This window comes from Hakea prostrata, chromosome 4 (assembly GCF_041222555.1).
Source record: "Hakea prostrata isolate BN-2017 chromosome 4, UWA_Hpros_2, whole genome shotgun sequence".
Taxonomy (NCBI): Eukaryota; Viridiplantae; Streptophyta; class Magnoliopsida; order Proteales; family Proteaceae; genus Hakea; species Hakea prostrata.
Window position 1 is genome coordinate 1,911,337 of NC_142603.1, and position 21,455 is coordinate 1,932,791.

The 21,455-nt window shown below is 37.0% G+C and overlaps 1 protein-coding gene and 1 long non-coding RNA gene across 2 annotated transcripts; one reads left to right on the plus strand and one right to left on the minus strand.

Annotated features, from left to right (window-relative positions):
- The first annotated feature begins 14,553 nt into the window (after positions 1-14,553).
- On the plus strand, positions 14,554-17,288 carry LOC149016997 (cytochrome P450 84A1-like). Its single transcript, XM_089151299.1, has 2 exons — positions 14,554-15,724; positions 15,813-17,288. The coding sequence occupies exons 1-2, from the start codon at positions 14,798-14,800 to the stop codon at positions 16,434-16,436; spliced, it is 1,551 nt and encodes a 516-aa protein (XP_089007425.1). The 5' UTR covers positions 14,554-14,797; the 3' UTR covers positions 16,437-17,288.
- Positions 17,289-20,072: 2,784 nt separating this feature from the next.
- LOC149016998 (uncharacterized) lies at positions 20,073-20,996 on the minus strand. Its single transcript, XR_016173203.1, has 3 exons — positions 20,839-20,996; positions 20,646-20,745; positions 20,073-20,428 (listed from the first exon to the last, which is right to left on the minus strand). It is a non-coding gene; the product is annotated as an uncharacterized LOC149016998 (long non-coding RNA).
- Between the last annotated feature and the right edge of the window lie 459 nt (positions 20,997-21,455).

Here is a 21,455-nt window from a genome sequence, read left to right on the forward strand (position 1 = left end):
CTCCAGCTCCAGCTCTAGCTATGTTTCGAGAGCCTTGGATGAGTGAGACAAGCCACACAGACACTCTCTTTATATAGTATATAAACCTTGGCCGGATTGAATTAACAATTTGCGTTTAGCCAACTAAACTTGGCCTGCAGCCTGCCCCACTATATATATATCCAGAGCTTGTCAACCTAAACAAATTAATAAACAATCCCTTCGATCGTCAGGCAATCTCGAGAGAGGATTGGAGGAATAGGATGGCTTGTGACGCACTTCCAGTTCCAGGTGGGTTATGATTTATGTACTTTCTTGAATCATTATCCTTTCTCTTTTCGCAGCAAAAATAATAATAAGAGAGATAGAAGAAGTAAAAAGGTTTGTTTGGTTTTTACTTCTTGTAGGGATAAATGCAAATGGCAAAGCATGCACAGTACTGTCTAGTGAATCCTTCCTTTCTTCCCTTGGCTAGTTGTGGTGGTCAGTGGTCACTAACACAGTACTGTGGTTAATTCGATTTTGTTTTCTGTTGCTTTCAAGGAAAGAAAACACAGTACTACGTACGTAGTTGCAGGCTTGCAGCTAACTCTTTATAGCTCCCACCATCGTGCATGTGGGATGTCCAGTATTCCGGCCCCCCCCACACTTCAATGCTCGCCTCGCTCTTCCTTCCTATATAAATCCAATCCAGAACCGAGAGCAGAGAGAGATTGTGACAAATTGTACATGGGCCGCTGGGCCTATTCATTGTCACTCAATTCATAACCATTAGCCCATTAGTCCAAGACGAGGACCTCAAGCAAGGGCCCGGCCCGGCCACATACGCCCAAGTATATAGACATATTAAGGCCCATGGCCACTTCAAATTCTAACACAACCAAATCTGATCCAACAACCCTGGCCGGCCCCGGCCAGTTCGATCTAACACAAGAGAAACGATTTCTCATTCTTTAACTGTTCGCTGCGTGAAATGACCTCAATCTCCTCCAATTGTTCAGGTTCTAATTTACTCTTCCAGACAATTTCTTCCGGTGGTGGCCCACAAACATTACTGTGGGCTGAGCTGGGCTCCCAACAAGGATCTTGCTTTTGTTAATTTCATTTTTTGCTTTAAAACAAGATATACAATGTCACTCAGACTTTGATGGCAAGATTGTCCTAACTCGTACGCATTAAATGTGCAAGACAAAAGCAATTTCATAACTTTTTGAGGGGTTATTTGAGAATTTATGGTTTAACTTAGTCTACTAACAAAAGAATGAAACAGTGGTTCTTCCAGAATTTTATAATACAATGTTATTTTATTTAGAAAGAGAGAAATAAGGTTATTTTTAAAAAACAAAAACCCAACCCCTATAACATTCTAACAAGTGTTGAAAGATGGATAAATAATAGTAACTTGTGGCATTCTAACCCCGTTGATGCATGACAGGATCTTCAACCTGAGATTTTGCTTATGCCATGCCCAATACTTGAACATGAATCTAGGGCTCATATAAAAAATATACACTTACCCACTTTGTTATGTGCAGGGGTATCTAACAAACTATTGAACAAAACTGAATGGTGTCTGGGGATTGTAGAAAATGGAAGCATCTACCATCTGACTACAAGAAAAATTGAAGGCAACGACAGCATGAAGGCATTGTTAGGGGCAATTCAAGAGGGCATGTCTATAACATCAGCTATGGGTATGAGACCATACGAAATCTGGTGCAACTTGGAAATGGTCTTTAACTTGCTACCTAAACCGTGTCAACAAGACTGGCCGATGCATCTCACAACTATCTTGATTAGCATTTTGACAAACTATCATGAAGCAACTTTTTGTATGTTTAAATCCCCAACACTTCTTTCCAACTGGACTAAGTTAGCATTATGGGCTGCATAAGCAGTATTAGCAGTAATACTATTGTTAGTAGTGAGCATAGGTGTAATTCACATAACTATTTTAACTAATATATTATTTTTTTCTAAAAAAAAAAACAATATTGATATTTATTGAGATAGAATGGTAGTGGAATTGTATAAAATTTTGTGTATTTCTCTCCAATTTCCGATATCCCTGGAAAAAGATCTTGCTGCCTTGTAATTTATATAAAAAAAATATGGAACTCGAAGAATCTGCATGCATGGCTGTGCCCATGCATGATAGGATATATTATATAGGATGCAAGTGCAAAGTCGTTGTTCATTTGAGGAGTCCTAATCATAATTTCAATTAAATAAGGATTGCATTAGAATATTCAACAAACCATTGCTAGTTGCCAATGAAGATCTTATGTTATAGGTGTACGTGAATCTGATTAAGGTCGGCTAACCCATGACATCATTATCTTAAGATTGATTCTTTATTAATCTTACAAATAAGACGTTCTAACAAATGTCAAGTAGCTTGGGACAAAGCTTATTCGTGAGATTTTAAATTTGAGTCTTTTTGTAAATTAGTCCATGTCACACAATTTGTAGAGATGGTAGATAAGATGAGCAAATAAGTTCTACATAGAAAACAAATGAGAGATAGAACGAGAAAGAAGCGATGAAAGATAGATCATCGAAGCAAGCAAACAAGAAGAAAAGACTAATTGAAAGTGAGAGGAAGCAAGACCAATGAAGCAAGCAAACATATCCTATATATTCTCTCCCCAATTTGTAGCAAGTTGTGTTATAGCCTTGGGAGGTTAGGTGATCTTGAATCTATTTAATTGGTTTCAAAACATGATGTCATGGATACAGTAAGCGACCCAGATCCACCAACCCATGCAAAACTGCACTTCTTTTCATTCTTCTTTTCCTACTGGTCTCTTGTCAGAGATGCATATCATGTATGTATGGGAAATGGCTTCAAGAAACAGTTTGGGCTATATATATAAAGTTAGTGCTTGAAGATAAGGGATGAGAAGATAAGAATAGAAAATCCTTGTTGTTTGTTTAGGTTTTTCAAAATCTTTGAAACTGAGTGGCTGGTCCATCTCCATTCCCACCACACCCACAGCTAGCTCGATCTCATGGTATTATTGGGAACACCCACAAAGTCTATATCATACTCCAACTTGTATATCTTTTCCAACGTAACTGAGATATTATCAGAGATCTAGTCAACCAAAACCAATAACCAAATTAAAAAGGTTTTAAAAATAATTGCAGGTTAAGAGTCTCCAGAGAGAAGATATAGAAAATTAGTGATTGAGGATCTGAAAAATCTTGAAAGGAAATCTAAAAGGTGAGGTCAGATTGACGAAATGATGAACTAAGTAAGTAATTAAGTGGGGGAAAAAAGGGATTTTCTGGAACTCTCACCACCACCGAGTATAGTTTTGAGATCATTATGCTAAGTAGTACTATGAGATGAAACATGAGTATGAGTCAGTTAATTGTCGGTTGAGGAAGTTGATATAGCATATGAAAATCATGACAAGTGTCTTACTTCCAAATTTAAGATGGTGATGGAATGAATAACCTATTACCAACTTGGTATTGTTCTAAGCAGCAAAGCTAAGAGACCAAGCCACCACCTTTTGGTTGAAATTTGTAGAGTTTGAAATGAAAGCTAGAGAAGACCTATTGGTTGGAATGCTAATGGCTTTATGTCATGAATATATATGGCCAGGCTGCTGGGGCCAGTGGGTCGCTGCTGGCCATTGATGAGCTGCTTGTTGGGTGTTGGGAGTAAATACCATTCACTCATCTCATCACTAATCGCTGTCCAAAATAGAAGACAAAACCAAATTTATCAACTTAATCAAAATCAGCTGGAACGTTTGATGTGGACTTGACCAATATTATTTTGTCAATAATAAAATTCACAGCTAGTGGGACTTACACCTATTTTCATTTTGATGTACGACCAGCTGCAGTTAGGCATTAATGCTGCGTCCAAAACTGGTTGTCCATCCTCTCATTTTATGTTCACCTACGTACGCATACAAGCATGTGAGTGCAGATTTGTAGGTCCGGGGAGATTAGATCGTCTCCGACAATCAAGTCAGTCGAATACAGCTAAAAAATTTAAAGCTCTCAACTTGTGTGAGTGAATAGAATAGTAGAGTTGTCCATACCTATTGAGTAGCAGCGACTGATAGTTTTGTATACACAAACTTGTTTGGTGTGAGCCATTGGATGTCCGTTCTTTTGTAGATCTCATAGTGATTGTTGGATTTAAAGCCTTCCCTTTTTAGGGATGTCACAAAGACAACAGTGTCCTGCCCTGGCCAAATAAACATATCATGGGGTTGACGGCTGAGTATCTCACCGTGCTCTTCACCGTGCTGCGCATTTAATGCGAGCACGACCCCTCATTTTATGTTCACCTACGTACGCATACGAGCATGTGAGTGCAGATTTGTAGGTCCGGAGATTAGCTCGTCTCCGACAATCAAGTCAGTCGAATACTAGCTAAAAAATTTAAAGCTCTCAACTTGCGTAAGTGAATAGAATAGTAGAGTTGTCCATACCTATTGAGTAGCAGCGACTGATAGTTTTGTATACGCAAACTTGTTTGGTGTGAGCCATTGGATGTCCGTTCTTTTGTAGATCTCATAGTGATCGTTGGATTTAAAGCCTTCCCTTTTTAGGGATGTCACAAAGACAACAGTGTCGTGCCCTGTCCAAATAGGTGAGCAGTTAAACATATCATGGGGTTGAGGGCTGAGCATCTCACCATGTCATCTAGGTTGAGCTCCACATGGTCCTATGCTTCTTGGTAACTTCACAGTTCTACCTAGATGAGGTCCTAAAGCACCAAGCCTGGTGAGATTTTACCATTACGTAAAGCAAGTAAATATCAATGGCAAAAGAAGTGATTGCTAACTCATTGATGGTTGTTATCGGATTTTATCAGGTCCATTTCCTTCTAAATGAAAGATACTTGTCCATCAGTCACATCCAAAGGTTGAGGTAAGGTTTAGAAGATAATTTTTTATTATTTTAATTTAATTTCAACTTTTGAATGAGATTGGTAGATAGATGTCTTTCATCCAAAGGAAAATAAATGGTCGATTTCTTTGTCAAAAATGGACCTGATAAACTTGTCATCTTCTTATTTGTATATTATCCATCCAACAATCAATCAGCCTAGGAGAGGCTATAGCTTCGTTACGGACCAGGATCATCTCCCCAGTGGGGGAGCACAGAGATGGCTTACCAACCACAAAAATCTGTGGGTCCTATAGGTGAAAAAATAAGATTTTTTTTTTCTTTTTTCAAAATATGTTTTTTCACCAGTGGGACCCACTGGCTTTTGTGGTTGGAAAGTTGTCTGGGAGCACTCTGTGCTCCCCGTCGGGAGAGTTGATCCCGACTCCTTGGTTAGTAGCGCCTACAAATGAGGAATAAAAGTGAATGTTTGAAAGTTAGCTGCCTTGGTTTATCCGTCAAGACTAATTAATCTATATCTGTATATATAAATAAGTTTGAATCATTCATTATATATATCTCCAAAAATCAGTGGCGGGAACCAATGATGAATCAACGGAAAAGCTCAAAACCAAGAAAAGGTGATCTCTTCATGACAGAACCAACCACCTTCAATTAATTAAAGACAAAACTTGACATTAAGACTGATACGTACTCTTAAATTTCAAACTTGAAATTAAGAAAAAACTAGGGTTCCATTATATATAGTGGGAAAGGTTGAAACGGAAAAACGAGTTAGCTTCTGGATTGAAAAATTTCTTCTTCAAGCTAACTCATCTGTGCATTTCATGTAGTCTGGATCTCTTGTTGGTAGAAGTCTGAGGTGATGATGCATGAATTTTCTTCTCCTTGACCAACATATATACATGACAACGTTTGGACCAATCTAACATTATTGCATCGAAAAGAGTAATCAATCAGTTGATTTTTTCAACTCTATTTAATAAGTTTTGGTTGGGTTCTACATCTGTACGTGATAGTCAATTTTCAAGACTCTCAGCTGAGAAAGTGACGAGGACCTGGTGTTAACTTTGCAAGAAATGAAGAAATCCAACGTGTGAAAACTTGAAGAAGAGAGGCTAAGAGCGATTCTCAAGTGTCTATCAATTGTCATGCTCCATTTATCCCAACACAACATGATCAATACAAAAGTCTAATGTCTGTGCATGTTCATAGAATTCTAGCCAAAACTTTAAAAATCTAGATTGTTCTTTTCTAAAATGGACAGCTTTGCAATTAATATTAATATGACTGAGTGCAACTTGGAACTTTCTGCATCTTTTCTTTGTGGCCTTGGTTGATCCTCATCAATAAACGAATCTTCTACCAAAAAAAACTTGAAACCTCACCATGGAAAGAGAGAAAATCAACTCAAAAGTATTAATCTTTCATTAACGAAAGATCTTCACCCTTATGCAATATCATTATCAAATTGATGACTGCTGAAATCATTTTGTGAGTTTAATAAATTTATTGAAGTATGAATGGTATGCTTCATCAGTCAAAACATCTAGATTTTATGACAAACATATGTAAAATTGTTTGTCTAATATATTGTATATAAAAAAAAATCATTTTTACCACTTAGATTACTTTTCTTAGGTATTTTCTTTTTGAATTAATTTTTGCAGTTTATGTTTCTATAATATTGGACGAGGATAGTCAGACTTAATCATTGTCTTGTGTGTTATAACATAAGGTTTTTAATTTTTTTGAAGGGTCGTGTAAAAAAATTCCCATGCCACAACTAATGAGAAATTTAAATATAATTTCATTTTTATGGAGCTTATCAAAATGTTAGCATGGATTCTAATATTTCTTATATAAGAAGTATCAATAGAAATGTGCACAACAGTGATTGAGCACTCTTTCCTCTCTCCCTCTAACCCTAAATTTGTTTAAATGTTTTTTTCCCCTACTAAAAGAACCTTTTAACTAGCATAACTGTAACCTTCTGATCACTTTTAAATAATGCATTTTATTATATGAAAAAAAAAAAAAACAAACAAAACTTATCTAAATTGCTAACTACTAAATAATTTATTATTAGTTTGATATATATTGTTGATCAAACTCTGCCTATTTTAATTATTATTTTATTTCTTCTACCAATATCTCTTACATCAACATACACTCTTAATGACAATTCATTAGTTAACGTCTTATAGTCATTATAGCATTAAAACCTTTTAATATCCACGTATACTCACAATTTATAAATAAAATTTATGTCATGCATGCATGTACCCCAAATTTATCCCGGTTATATGGCTTTAAGTATCTCAATTCATTTAGGGAGGTTGAGAGGTCTCGTTAGTCAGTATCTCAATAATAACAATAATAATAATAATAATAATAATAATAACAATAGAATCTATAAATAAATAACAACATGAAGAGCGGACAAAATAATGTCTATTGACTAACAAATGTGATGAGTGATTGTCGTAAATGTCCCTCTTTGTTTGTATTAGATTCTAGTCTATCATAAAAAAGAAAAATAAACACCTACGTTCTCAATTTTAATTTAACTTAATTCATAAATAAGCAAACATGGTTAGAAACAATCTAAGTCAAATCAAATTTAGTTACTGATGATTAGTGTAATCATGATGAACATTGGTTAAATTTCATTCATCAACAAATTTCTTTCCTGATTTTCAAAATCCAATAAATCCTAGAAAATGGTTTGTGTATTCCCAATAGATTAATGAATCAACTTAAGTTAATAAAAAATGTTTTATTAATATACTTAATTAATAAGCTAAGACATTAAAAAGTAACAATAACACCTACTAAAAATAAGAAGATTATGATGATGTTAACAAGAAGAAAAAAGAAGATAAATACAAGAAGATAAATACCAGCTTAATAGAGCTTGACCTTATAGTATAATATACAATGATTAACATTGGAATCAACTAGCAGGTATATATATGGTATGATGACCTTTGTTTTCTATCGTAGTTGAAATTTACTGACGTGTAATGTTTAATTATACAAGACAAAGAGTCTTGTTCATAAACATAAATAATGAAAATAAATTATATAAATAAGTAATTAGTTTTTAATGCACTTGACCCAAAGAAATTGCATCAAAGTTGTTGGTTTGAAGAGACTTTCCCCTAAAATAAGAGTCATTGGTCTTACAAGTATTTCATTTTAATACTATGATCTTATCAGTGTAATTCATTTTTTGAAGGTTGTGCTAGATACAAAAATTGCATCAAGTTGTTGGGTTTAAAAAGATTTTCCCTTAAAATAAGCTCATCGGTCTTACACTTATTTCATTTTAATACTATGATCTTAAGAGTGTAATTCATTTTTTGAAGGTTATATTAGAAGGAAGAGTTGAAGAAGAAAGAAAAGACAAAAATTAAGAGTATCAAATACACAAAGACGGAAAGCTGAAAACCACACAACAACAAACAGCCCATGCACAGATTAGAGTAATTAAGCTCTAATCACATCATCTACCAAAATCAAATCTTAATTAAATCTTGTAATCCTGGCCTTTCTTTCCCAGGTTGACCCAATTGTTGTGATTGACTAATAGAAATGACTTAAGGTGTGATCTTGAGTATATCTATTGTCATTTTGGAATAAAAAGGCAAAGATTGCCTCGAAGGAAAACGGTGTCAATTCAAATATGTTTATAAATAAGAGAATCTCACCAACAAGAGCCATAAACAAGGCTTGATTACATAGAGAAGATGAGTATTGAAATCCTATAAATCTTAATAAGATTTTTTTTTCATGAGCAAAATCAAATTGATAAGCTCAGGCTTAGAGTTGATACAGAGATTAATTCCTCGTACATCTACCCAATATCCCAGAGGACAGGCTTTCATGAACTTTCTTAGCTTTAATTACTTTTTTGGCTTTAACTTTTTCTATAAATCTCTCATTTTCTCTTTATTTGAGTTTTTCTTCTTCTTCTTTAGAAACAAATAAATCTTTAGTTGAAATTAAATATTGAAAAATGATACAAGTTGTTAATTGGGTTCATTTTTATCCCTACCCATAATCTTATCATCGGTTGGTATGGATTGGATTTAAAATGAAAAATATGCTTAATCAGAAAAATAATCTTCTAGAGAGATTGTTGTTCCCGTGGGTGGCCATGTTGGTTCTCCTTTACATTTCACGAAGATGAGTTCGCCAACAACCTTAATTCATACATTATGAAAAGATTGATTGATTTAACAGTGCAACTCAATTTTTTTTTCTTTTTCTATTGACCTAGACATCATTTCTGAGCTCAGAATCAATTTAGAATGAGATAGCACAACCCATTTTTCGTCATTTATGTTTATTCTATTTCTTCAATTACATGGATGATTCTTAAAAGAACAATTTTCTATCACTCTTGATACTTATGATTTTTTTTTTGAGTTGAATTGGTTCATATTAACTAGTTCAAACTTATCACTTGAATCACCAAAAGAAAGAAGAGAGGGTAGTAGATTATTTTGGTGGTTCAAGTAATAAGTTTGATTCAGTTTAATCTGAATCGGCTCAACACGAAAGAAAGAAATAAAGAAATTAGTTAGGTTAATAAAATTGAAGGTAATTTGTGAATTACAAAAATAATAGAGAAGGAAAAGATGTGAAAGTTTTGAGTATAGCAGAGTTACAAAATTTTGCTCTTCTTAAAATAACCTTCAATGCTAGAGTTGTATTGCCGACAGTCAAGATCAAAATTTGGTCAAGATTTGATCTCGAGCATCGGCAGCACAGTGTTGTGCATTCAGCAATGAAGTTAAATCCTCAATGCTATGACAAGCTTTATGAATAAATCAATTTTTACGAAAAAGCTTGTATCTTGCGCATTTAATGCGCAGGATCATCAAGCCGAAATTTTGGTTGAGATTTCGATCCCGATCATTGAATTTCGACGGTCGAGATCGAAAATTTCGACCGAAATTTCGATCTCACCGCCCAAAGAGCATGGCTTGATGGTCCTGCACATTTATGGCGTAGGGCCCAAGCAAGGTCCCAATTTTTGCAAATCTGATACATTCATTTCCAAGAAGTATGGACAAAAGCGGCATCTTGTGCAAATTAAAAATTGCAGCCTTTGTTTGAATGGTGAAAGCTAACCCTAGTTTAAAAGGAAAATTGGTGGGACCCAAGCTCCACTTCCACACGTGAAGTACGAGTTTATAACACAGTCAACTCGTTAGATTAGATTCCGGGTCTCCGACGGGTTGAAGAATACGACAACCTTACCTAACCCAGCCGTCATATTATGACTATTAACCTTTTACGCTAATTAAAATATCAAAATATCCCTTGTCACGTTTCATAAATTTCATATTAATTTGGCCTTCATTAATATTAATAATTACCATATATATAAAAATCAGTTTTTACAGGAAAATAATGACTTCATAATGATGATAACACACGCAACGTATTTTGAGAACTTTGCAGTTTCTGTTAATGAGTCCTATTCCCGGCTTACCTGTCTGCCCATGTTTATCGGATCGATTACTTTAACAATTTTCAAACTTTTTTAAGAAAAAAAAAAATAAAAGTAAAAGAATTTTTCAAGTTGGTGAGTAAGATAGCGAGTATCCCAACCAAAAACATAGCGCGTGTCAAATGGCTGATGTAGCGCAGGGAGATGCGTAATGGATGAGATTTTGCATACCCTCTTGCCAAAGGATTTTTTCTCTGCCTTTGATCGACAAGATTATAATGCCGGGCTGAACTTTGATGGTAGGAAAGCCACTTTCGACGATCAAGCTAGTAACACCTACTTTCGACGATCAAAGCTAGTAACACGCAACATTGAGAGACTCTCTAGAATAAGTTAACTTGGAATTCAATTACCTTTGGCTTGGGTAGGTGTTGGGTATTTATAGATATTACTTATTAATTGGTGATGGCCGGTCATATTAGATGGGCTTGCTTCTTTGATCGTTGGATTTATGTATCATGTTTCATACCTCATGAGAGACTCTCGATTTCGCCCTTTCTTGTTAGTGGAAGAGTGCTTTCTATATTAGTAGGAGTATTTGCACTTTTCTCACAATATCCTTAGAGAGAGGGGATTTGGTTTTTCGTTATCTTTGCATTGCCTTTGGTCCTGATCCAACCACTAGCTCAGCCAATGCCGATTGGTACTGGTTCACTCAGTTTGACCCGATTGGTTCTTGGAAAAAATTTGTACTTATCATCACTTAAAAATGCAAGAGTCCAAGAGCTGATGGTTTTCCCCTTTTCGGGATAATATATATATATAGTGGTCCACTAATTTTCACTTGCTTTCCTCTCGTTTTCATTGCTTTGGGGAGCCTTTAGGGTTAGGGTTAGGGTTAGTGTAAAACTAAGATATTAAAATTGTCTTATATTTGATCAAACCTAAATTAGCCAAAAAACAAAGAGAAAAGCAAGTACTGACTGAAGTGGCTATTGATTTAAACAAAAACCAACTATCAATCAGACATTTTTAATCAAACCAGTGTAATGGGTTGATATTTGGCTGATTCATAACCAATTAATATTACTAAAAGATGTTGGTCGAGTTAAATATGACTCTCTTTAATGATATATGTAATAATCCTCACCTCTAATACAATGCTCTTAGTTTTAAGAAAGAAAGAAAGAGAAAAAAAACTACTACCTTATGGTATAAGTGGTTCTTAAACACATTATAATTTGTTTGAATTGGTTATGGAGTAGTGTAACAACATGATTGATACATGGTGCTCTCTTTCATGGATGCTACCAGCATGGTGGTCCCCTCCAAAACCAAACAATTTACACAAAATTTTGTGAGAACACGGGATGCTTGGAACCATGGAACTATCGCCGAATGGGATTCGCCCGGCGAACCGCGGCGAAACGAGACGACAAGATACGCCGATTTCCTGGCGATATCTCGCCGCGATTCGCTGTCGGCGATAAACACTCAACGCGCCGACGGGGCTCCGAGGCGCACCATGTTCACAGGCTTGCAGCAACCAGGAGAAAGAGAAAAGGAGAGAGAGAGAGAGAAAGCGCGTGAGAAAAAAAGCAGAGGCAGACGGAGGGACGAAGGAGAAGGACGAAGGGGAGACCGTGAGAGAGAGTTAAAAGGTAAAGGGTTTTGATTTGAATGTTATTTATTATTACTTATTGCTTACACGACGGTTGATTGATGTTATGTTTTGTACTTTTTGTAGAATATTTTATGTTACTTCTATCTCCTTTTTAAATTTTACATTTACCTTACCGATACTGCACCGATGCATTGACATTTTGCTTTTATATTAAAGTGGAAACGAAAATTGCAGATTGCAGGCAGCTTTCAAACTACAGTGTTTTTTAATAAAGTTTTTAATGGCAGCAAATCTGCCGATTTTTGCGAGATGAACATGGGATGGATCGGAACCCGTTCCTTGCTTGGAACAGTAGTGGAACATGGAACTGAGTTTTGCTCATTTATTTATATCCAACGGTCACCATGTTTCCTTGTATCTCCATGGGGTTGGATCCTGATCAAATGTGACGGTTCTCACCCGAGACATATTGGAGGGTATGGTGTTATGGCTCGAAATTGCAAAGGAGTTGTTATTTTTGCTTGTTCTGGTGGCTGTGCTAATGTGGGTGTTTTTCATGCTGAGATGCTTGCAATTTGCACGGCAATACTGTTGTACTAAGGTTTTGGTGCATTTAGACTCCCAAGTGGCAATTAGGACTTTATTGGGTACTTATCGCCCACATTGGGGGATATTAGACATTCTTGAGGATATTCTTTACTTGAGATCTTTGTTTCAGGAGTGTATTTTGGTGCATAGAGTTAGGGAGACTAATAGATGCGTGGATTATTTAGCTAGATTGACAACGACGAAACAAGAAATTCTGTTGGATCCTCTCTCTTTGCCTGCTCAGCTCTCTCAATATGTTGTAGAAGAGCGGCAGGATCGTAGTTTCTTTAGAACATAATCCTGCATTATTGTATGTATTCTATTTATTTCTATTAATATAAAGTCTCATTTTGTTCAAAAAAATAAAATAAAAATAAAGTTCAGTTGGCAAAAGACCAACACTTCCACATAAGAGGTTAGAGTTCAAATTCCCTTGGAGCTAGGGGTGAAGCCCCGTTATATTAATTATATAAAGCTCCCCTGAGGATTAGTTGAGATGCGTGTAAGCTGGTCCAGATAAACCACAGATAAAAAATAAAATAAAAAAAAAAGTGTTGCATGTGGAATTTCTCATTCTTTATATATAAAAATATCTATTTAAAAAAATAAAATAAAAAAGAAAAAGAAAAGCTGTATGAATAGAAGTGAGGTTGGTGAGTCCATGTTAAACTCATGACACTTACGCTGTACGCGAGTGATACACATGCACGATTCGATCTCAGCCGTAGGTGACCCGTGCTGGAGCACCAATTATATTAAGCAATTAAACAATATATTTAAGAAAATTAATCTTAATCACCCATTTCTTAAACTAACTCGCATGCTTAAGTAAGAGTTAAAAATATAGATTGGTAAGCCGATCCGTCACTGGTTAGACTGTCTGCCGCGACAGAGACGCGCTTATGATTTCAAATCTGATGTAATTAAGGGATCGACCTGCGATCGCATTTCTATTTTCCTATTTTTCTACCAAAAACCTAAAAATCCCTCAGCATTTATTGCCCCGATTAATTATAATTTATACATATATCTGTAAATATCCTGTCCGAATCTTATGACCTTTACGAGGAAAGAAATATATTTTTGGTAATTAAGAAACAATCTATTTAGAACAATCCGTAGTAGGTGAAGAGCTGGCCCATTAATATCCACTCGAACTCCTTGTTTTAAGGGTCAGGATTACATGATCACACCATGATAATCGTGTTGACTCACATTTGGACCGCTGAGATGGGTTGGGTTGGTCACCTAACACAAGGAATTATAGAAATTGATAAATTTTTTTTTCTTTCTTTTTCTAAACGTATAATTAGAAGGAAATAATAAGATTGAATTTCAGTTTCTAGAGTTTATCTTCGCGATTGAATCTGTCCAAGCTGGGACCGGTCCATACATATTCTGGGTTTTGTAATAGCATTCATGTATGTAAGAAGTCTCTACCTACTCCAAATGAATATGGTAAGAGAGAGACAAAAAAAAATTATAATTTTTGTTTTTTGTTTTGTTTTATTTTGTTTTGTTTTGGGGAAATTGATAGTTTTACATTAGCGGTTGAGATTATTACATATATATTTAACGGGTGTGGACCGGTGAATTTTTCAGTAAAAAGTTTCAGTCTTTTACATACATAAATAACGGGTGTAGACCTATGAATTCTACAATAAAAAGTACCGACCATTACATATATAAATAACGGGCGTATACTTGAGAATTCTTCATAAAAAGTACAGGTCGTTACCGATTGAGTAACGCTCGGAGTTTGCACCACTATGTAGTTAAATAGATTTCCTTTTATGATCACATAAAATCACATACCAATCCATAAAGGGATTTTCTTATTTTCGGATTTACACCAATAAGCACCATTGGATGGATATGTATGTATATATTTTATTTTCAGTGATGAGCATAAGCACCAAAGAAATTAGAAACACACCCATTGTTCATTGATGGTTGAATGTTGGAACCCCCTATAAGATATCCCTTAATATAATAAGGTAATTTGATCTCCCAAAATAGAAAAATATCGTTGTTGGAGTCTCCAGTGTCAAAGAACACAACGACCGTGTATAAAAGGCTTCTTTGTCTATCGTAAACACTCAAAAAGAGCCTGCAACGTTTTACGGGATTTGCAATAGACGGAAAGAGATAGAGAGAGAAAGAGAGAGAAGAGAGAAGGAAGGATTTGGGTTTTGGGTTTCGGGATTTGGGATTTGAGATTTGGGATTTGCAATCAGAGGAACTAGTAGTTCACTGACTCAGTCATGGATTATTATTACTCTGCGCTTCTGCAACCCACACCCATGTTGTTGTTCTTCGTTTTGCCGTTGCTGTTCTTACTGGGTGTATTGTTGAAAGCACGGAGGAAACTCCCATACCCACCAGGACCCAAAGGATTGCCCATCTTGGGAAGCATGAACATGATTGATCAGTTAACACATCGTGGACTCGCAAAGCTAGCCAAAGAATTCGGTGGTCTTATGCATCTGAGACTGGGTTACCTTCATATGGTGGTGGTTTCCACCCCAGAAATGGCTCGTCAAGTCCTTCAGGTGCAGGACAACATCTTCTCAAATCGTCCCGCAAATATCGCCATTAAGTACCTCACCTACGACCGCGCAGACATGGCTTTCGCACACTACGGTCCTTTCTGGCGTCAGATGCGTAAGATCTGTGTGATGAAGCTCTTCAGTCGCAAACGAGCCGAGTCATGGGCTTCCGTTCGCGATGAAGTGGATTCCATGGTTCGCACGGTCGCGTCCAAGGCCGGCGAGCCTATCAACGTCGGCAAGCTCGTGTTTAACCTAACCATGAACATCACTTACCGAGCCGCTTTCGGGTCGGATATTTTGGTGGGTCAAGAGAAGTTCGTATCCATTTTGCAGGAATTCTCCAAACTGTTTGGCGCGTTTAACTGGGCCGATTTCATCCCCGTGCTCGGCTTCGTCGACCCTCAGGGTCTCCAACAGAGACTCGTCAAGGCTCGCAAAGCTCTCGACGTCTTCATCGACAAGATCATGGACGAACATCTCGAGAAGAAAAGGAAGAACGCCACCAGATCCATCGATCCCGACGAAGAAAATGACATGGTCGACGATCTGCTCGCTTTCTACAGCGAGGAGGCCAGGATTAATGGCAAACAGGATGACTCCATCACCCTCACCAAAGAAAACATCAAAGCCATAATCATGGTAAGATTAATTAGGGTTTACGGATTCTCATTTCCATGAAATACGAAATTTTGCTTAATTTTGCTCTTGCTTCGATTCGATGGATTAGGATGTGATGTTTGGAGGAACCGAAACGGTGGCTTCGGCGATTGAGTGGTCGTTGGCGGAGATGATGCACATGCCGGAAGAGCTGAAAAGGGTTGAGCAAGAAATTGTGGAAGTGGTGGGTCTGGATAGAAGACTCCAAGAAGCAGATTTTGAGAAGCTGAACTACTTCAGATGTGCGATGAAAGAAACGCTCCGAATGCACCCACCGATTCCGCTTCTTCTCCACGAGACCGCTGAGGATACTGAAGTTGCAGGATACGCGATTCCGAAAGGAGCGCGCGTGGCCGTGAACGCGTGGGCGATTGGGAGAGACAAAGATCACTGGGTCGAGCCGGATTCGTTTAAGCCCTCGCGGTTCTTGGAAAATGGAGCGCCCGACTTTAAAGGGAGCCACTTCGAATTCGTACCGTTCGGGTCGGGTCGGAGATCGTGTCCGGGTATGCAGTTAGGGTTGTATGCTATGGAATTGGCTGTTGGTCATCTCCTTCATTGCTTTAAATGGGAATTGCCGGAGGGGATGAAACCCAGTGAGCTCGACATGAACGATGTTTACGGACTCACCGCTCCGAGGGCGACTCAACTCGTCGCTGTACCAACTCCTCGACTCAGCTTTCCTCTGGTCTGACTTTGGGTTCGTTCTCTCTCTCTCTCTCTCTCTCTCTCTCTCTCTCTCTCCATCACTCTCTCTCACTCCATCACAACAAGCACCGCCACCCACCACCCATAATTAAATATGTTGGGTTTGATAGGATGATTTCACGGAGACAAGAAAAGAGTGTGACTACGAGGGCAGGATCATCGCCATTCCTTTCTACCCTTCTTCTTCTTCTTCTTCCTTGTAAGTCCATCGATCGTCGATCCATTCTATTGTTAATTCTTATAAATATGCATATGCATACAAAACCCAATCGCAGAGACGTGTTTTGTTTTTTTCCTTTCCTTCCCCACCATGTCTTCACCTTTTTTTTATTGTTTGGTTTTTGTGAAGAAACCGAGAATAACTCAAAATGTAAGATTTGTGTTCTAATTCAAAGTCTTGCCTGATTCTGTGTACTTTGGCTAGCTCTTTTTTTTTTCTTCTAATTTTTTACTTTTCACGTATTTATCATAATTAAGGTTTGAATGAAATTCTTTAAGCTCGCCCAATCTAGCTCATTGCATGTATGGATTAGCTAGCTAGCTCAACCTTGATTTTGTTAATTTCTTTTCTTTTTTTATCGCTCATCGATCAATACTGTTTCACCAAACACCATCTACATAGGTTGTGTACGTGTATGTTTTATTAGCCTTCGTGAAGTGTACGTCTTGTTTGTGTGTCCTTAGTCCTTACCCAGTGAATCAGATCAGAGTATGTTTCTTAATTTAATCGGAAGATTGCTTTCAAGTATTACTGGTATTATTTCGTGTTCCCGTTTTTGGTTTATATATTTTGGCTTTATGCCAGTGAGAGAGAAAGTAAGAGAACCAGCTAGTCCCATATAGATTAGAGAAGAATTGAGGAGGAGATAGATGTGAAACAAGTTCAGTAACAGAAGACGAGAGATAGAGATAGAATGGGATGGAGACCAAATATGCTGCGCAAGGTGTATGTGGGTGGGTGGGGTTGACAGCGTGAGTGATTTGGCGCTAGTGGTGTGTGTGAATGGGGGCGTGTTGAAGGTTGAGGTGGTGGTGGTGGTGATTTGTGATGTTGGCATTGCGTATTGGTCTTGTATTGCTTCGTTTCCGTTTCCGTTTGAAAGGTAACAAATGTGAGTTTGCTTGGTTAGGACAATTATAGATTTGACAATGACCCTTTTGCTTTTGGAATTTGGTTGTTAACACTCATTTGCTCCTATGGCCCAACCCATTGGCCCCTCCCCGTTGCTTTTCTGATCTCCATCTATTGTATGGCAAATATAACATCATACCCTACCTCTTAATCCTCTAGCTAAATGTCTTTGGTAAGCCCCTATGTCTTTTTATCTCAAAACTCCCTTAATAGGTCTGACAATAGCTGTAATCACAAGTTTGGATCACCTTCCCCTTTAGAGAAGAGGTATTTGTTTTTCTCACATTTTTCCACAATAATAAAGATAAGGCCCACCTGAGAGCCTTTAAAGGTTTGACATTTTATTTATTTTGTCAATACTTAGAAATAAAACCTCCATCCTTATTGTGTGGTGGAGAAATATGATAAAAGCACATATCTCTATCTTAATGGCCGGATAGAGGAGGGTTCAAACTTTATAATCAACGCCTATTAAAAAAAATTATAAATTTGTAAAGCACAATTATGGTTAGGAGCAACATTAAGTGAGTGTCAAATCAAGTCAAATACTATAGACTTCTAAAGAAATTAACAGTCTCTGTTTGTCATACCCCATCTTTTATTTTGTGTTTAAAATGCTGTGATTGGAAAATACTTTTTTTCCACCCCAGAAGTGTGTGATAGTTGGCAAGGCAGATTTGAATGCTATGCATTTAATGCACAGTACCTACTACCAACAGTCCTGAGATTTCAAACTTGACCTTTGGCAGCACAGTGCTCTGTATTAAATGCGCAACACTGAAGTCGAACCCAGAACTTTCTGGGCACATGGATGTGTTGATTACCATTTCATTTAAAATTAGGAACATATGCTGCTAGTTAACTGTATGACCAGTGTGTCTCTTAAGTATTGAGACCGGCTGATTTGATTCAAGCCTATTAGCCTAGTGCTATAATTCACCTTTGGATTTTGGTTGGCCGGCATCAATGTTTGACTTTTTCATACAAATACTTGCTCCACAAGACACAATTGGACTTAGGATATCATAATATATATTTCACATTGACTTTGTGTAAAATCCTCAGATATAGAAATTAACAAGAGTAAAATATTATACCGACCATTTGTTACCAACCTTGTAGGCAATAAGGACTTCAATCTCAGCTTCTCTATATCTATAGCTCATTCCGTATCTCTTCAAGCTTTATGTATAAATGTAGACAAACAAAGCTCCTGCGTTAAGAGTACACTCAAGCTACTCATATCATATCATATCATAATTCATACAAGTATCATAACACATGCTTTTTAAAATCACTTTGCAGTATGAGCAAGTGATATCATATCATATCATATCATAATTCATACAAGTATCATTTATAGTGCGTCAAAATCAGTATGAACAAGTCCCATAATTGTCTAGACTTGACAATTTCAAACATGAAACTGATTTTAACAATAAATATGGCTTTGAATGTCTCTTGGAGACATAATTAAATAGACAATATTAACATGCACGCAGAATAATCAAAAGCCAATGACTCATATATATCAGATCAGATTACACACAGAAAATGGATTACATTCTTAACCTAACTGCCAGTTTCAACCAGATCTGTTGGAATTAGCTGACCTATCTTTTGGGTTGGCCTGGGAGACCAAATTCATCATTCAAGCTCCATAAAACCTTAGTTTTGGACCTACCACCAATTATTCTAACTTAATTCAAACGATATTATGTATTTTTCTAAAATATTACCTGCCACAGTGCCACTGTTTCTTTCTTCTACTGAGTGCATTTCTTGTTTTTTCAAAAAGAAAAGGTAAGTCATCGAAAGAAAGGGATAATTCCAAGCTGTTCATGACCAAAGAACTCTATGATAAAATAATATTTCAATTCAAATTTGTATTACAACCAATTTAGATGCTGATGTAGCACAGCAGACACGATAAAAAAACCAAAAAACTTATAAATAACTTTAATAATGGAGAATTTTACAAATGACACCCGCAGGAGTAAACATAGGAAAACGAACAGCTTTAACGAATGAGATGAACAGCTTGTCCTCTCTAATCTTGTAAAAATTTAAATGTGTCTGGATCCTCACCCTCTGTGCTCCCCGACATCTTCTCGACCACACAAACATGTGGGGTCCATAGGTAAAAAATACTTTTTGGAAAAAATTAAAAAAAAAATTTAAAATTTTCACCTGTGGGACCCACATGTTTTTGTGGTCGGGAAGTCGTCGTTGTGCTCTCCCGACGGGGTGAGGATCCGGACTCATTCAAAAGGATCATGCAATCAACCTTAACAGTCAGTGTTTGAGAACAGGAAAAAACATCCTCTGCATAAAATGGACATCTTTTATTTTAATAAATCCAACTTAGAAAAAAGTTAAATACATTTATTTAAACTTAAGCAACAATTTTTGTTCACAATACCATAAGAATGGATTTTTATCCGCTCCTGTCCTGACACGCTCCAGTTTCATCCAGTGCACCGTCGGATGATGAACACGTGAAATATTCTAATTCTATGCTGGATATTCTTCCACTCTTAACCATTTCATTTTTCTAACATTTTCTCTTTTTTCTCTGCTCTACTCTCCTCCTCTCTTCCTCTACGGCTCCGGCAACATCGATTCACCACCGCCTCCGACTCTTAATCCTTCTTGCAGAGATACTGCCCTATTCGAGCTCCGCATCGACCACATTTAAACCAAAGATGAAGATCAAATCATTTAACCTACAACAAAATAAATCTCGAAGAACAATACTATTCTTCCATGAAATGATCAGTTCTGAGCTTTCTTTTAACCTCCATCAGAGCCCTCTGTAGTGCTTATTCCATTTCCGATGCCTCAACCTTGAAAATAGCAAGAAAAACCAAGTTAACACTCACTATTTAAGAAACCTTAAAAAGCTAAAGAACAAATTAGGTTAAAAGACAAAAACTATAAACAAGATTTTCAAGGAACCGAACACAAAAGTTAAGCACACCCCCACAGAATCAATCGCTGATTCTACCCAACAAAAAAAAAAGAAATCAATTGCAGAAGAGGATTTTCCACTCGGATTCTAACCTTCCTTAAGTTCATGGTTCCGCCCTTTTCAGATCTTTTGTTTCGTTCTTGACCTCCTGCAGAAGTATCGTTGCCATTTGAAGGGTAAGCGCTTATCATTCTGCAAAAGTAAGAGCTGAAAAGTGAGAAACCCATTAGAGAAAATACATCTCCAAGAAATCCCAAACAGAGACAGAGGCGATGGATCAAGGACTTTTGTTTGAGGAGGAAGCATGGAACGCAAAGCCTTTTTCTCTCTCTCTTGAGACGTTCACTAATCATGTGACCACGATGATCATTCTCAAGCTCTCTGTTTTCATTCTTCAATGTTGGATTTTCAATCAGCGCAGCAAAGTAAGTGGCGGTGGTGAGTCGGTGGTGCCGGAGCCGAAGACGGAGATACAAAGGAGAGAGAAAATGTTAGAGAAATGAAATGGTTAGAGGGGAAGAATTCAACCATAGGATTAGAATATGAGACGTGTTTATCATCCGACGGTGCACTGGATGGAACTGGAGCGTGTCAGAACAGGAGCGGATAAAAATCCCCATAAGAATATACACAATTGTTCTCAAATAAAAAACTAAACCCTAAAATTGATTGAAAAGAAAACAAGACAAGGATATGTTTATAAATCCCAGTGCAAGCATGGGATCTCTGATGTAGTCTGAATCAACCATTTCGATAATCTCTCTGTTTATAAATCACACGACCTGTTTGGTGATTGGAATATAATCCAACAGTTCTCATGTACTGAGCTCTTACCTATCTCGATTACCTATTTTGAGTAACCCATAAGAAACAATCTCATGTTCTAAGCACCGGAATGATCG

What these genes read in the sequence shown, in the direction of transcription:
- LOC149016997 (XM_089151299.1), top strand. Translation starts at nt 14,798, where the DNA reads ATGGATTATTATTACTCTGCGCTTCTGCAACCCACACCCATGTTGTTG. An exon ending in ACATCAAAGCCATAATCATG is followed by an intron (nt 15,725 to 15,812) that starts GTAAGATTAATT and finishes TCGATGGATTAG; the next exon opens with GATGTGATGTTTGGAGGAAC.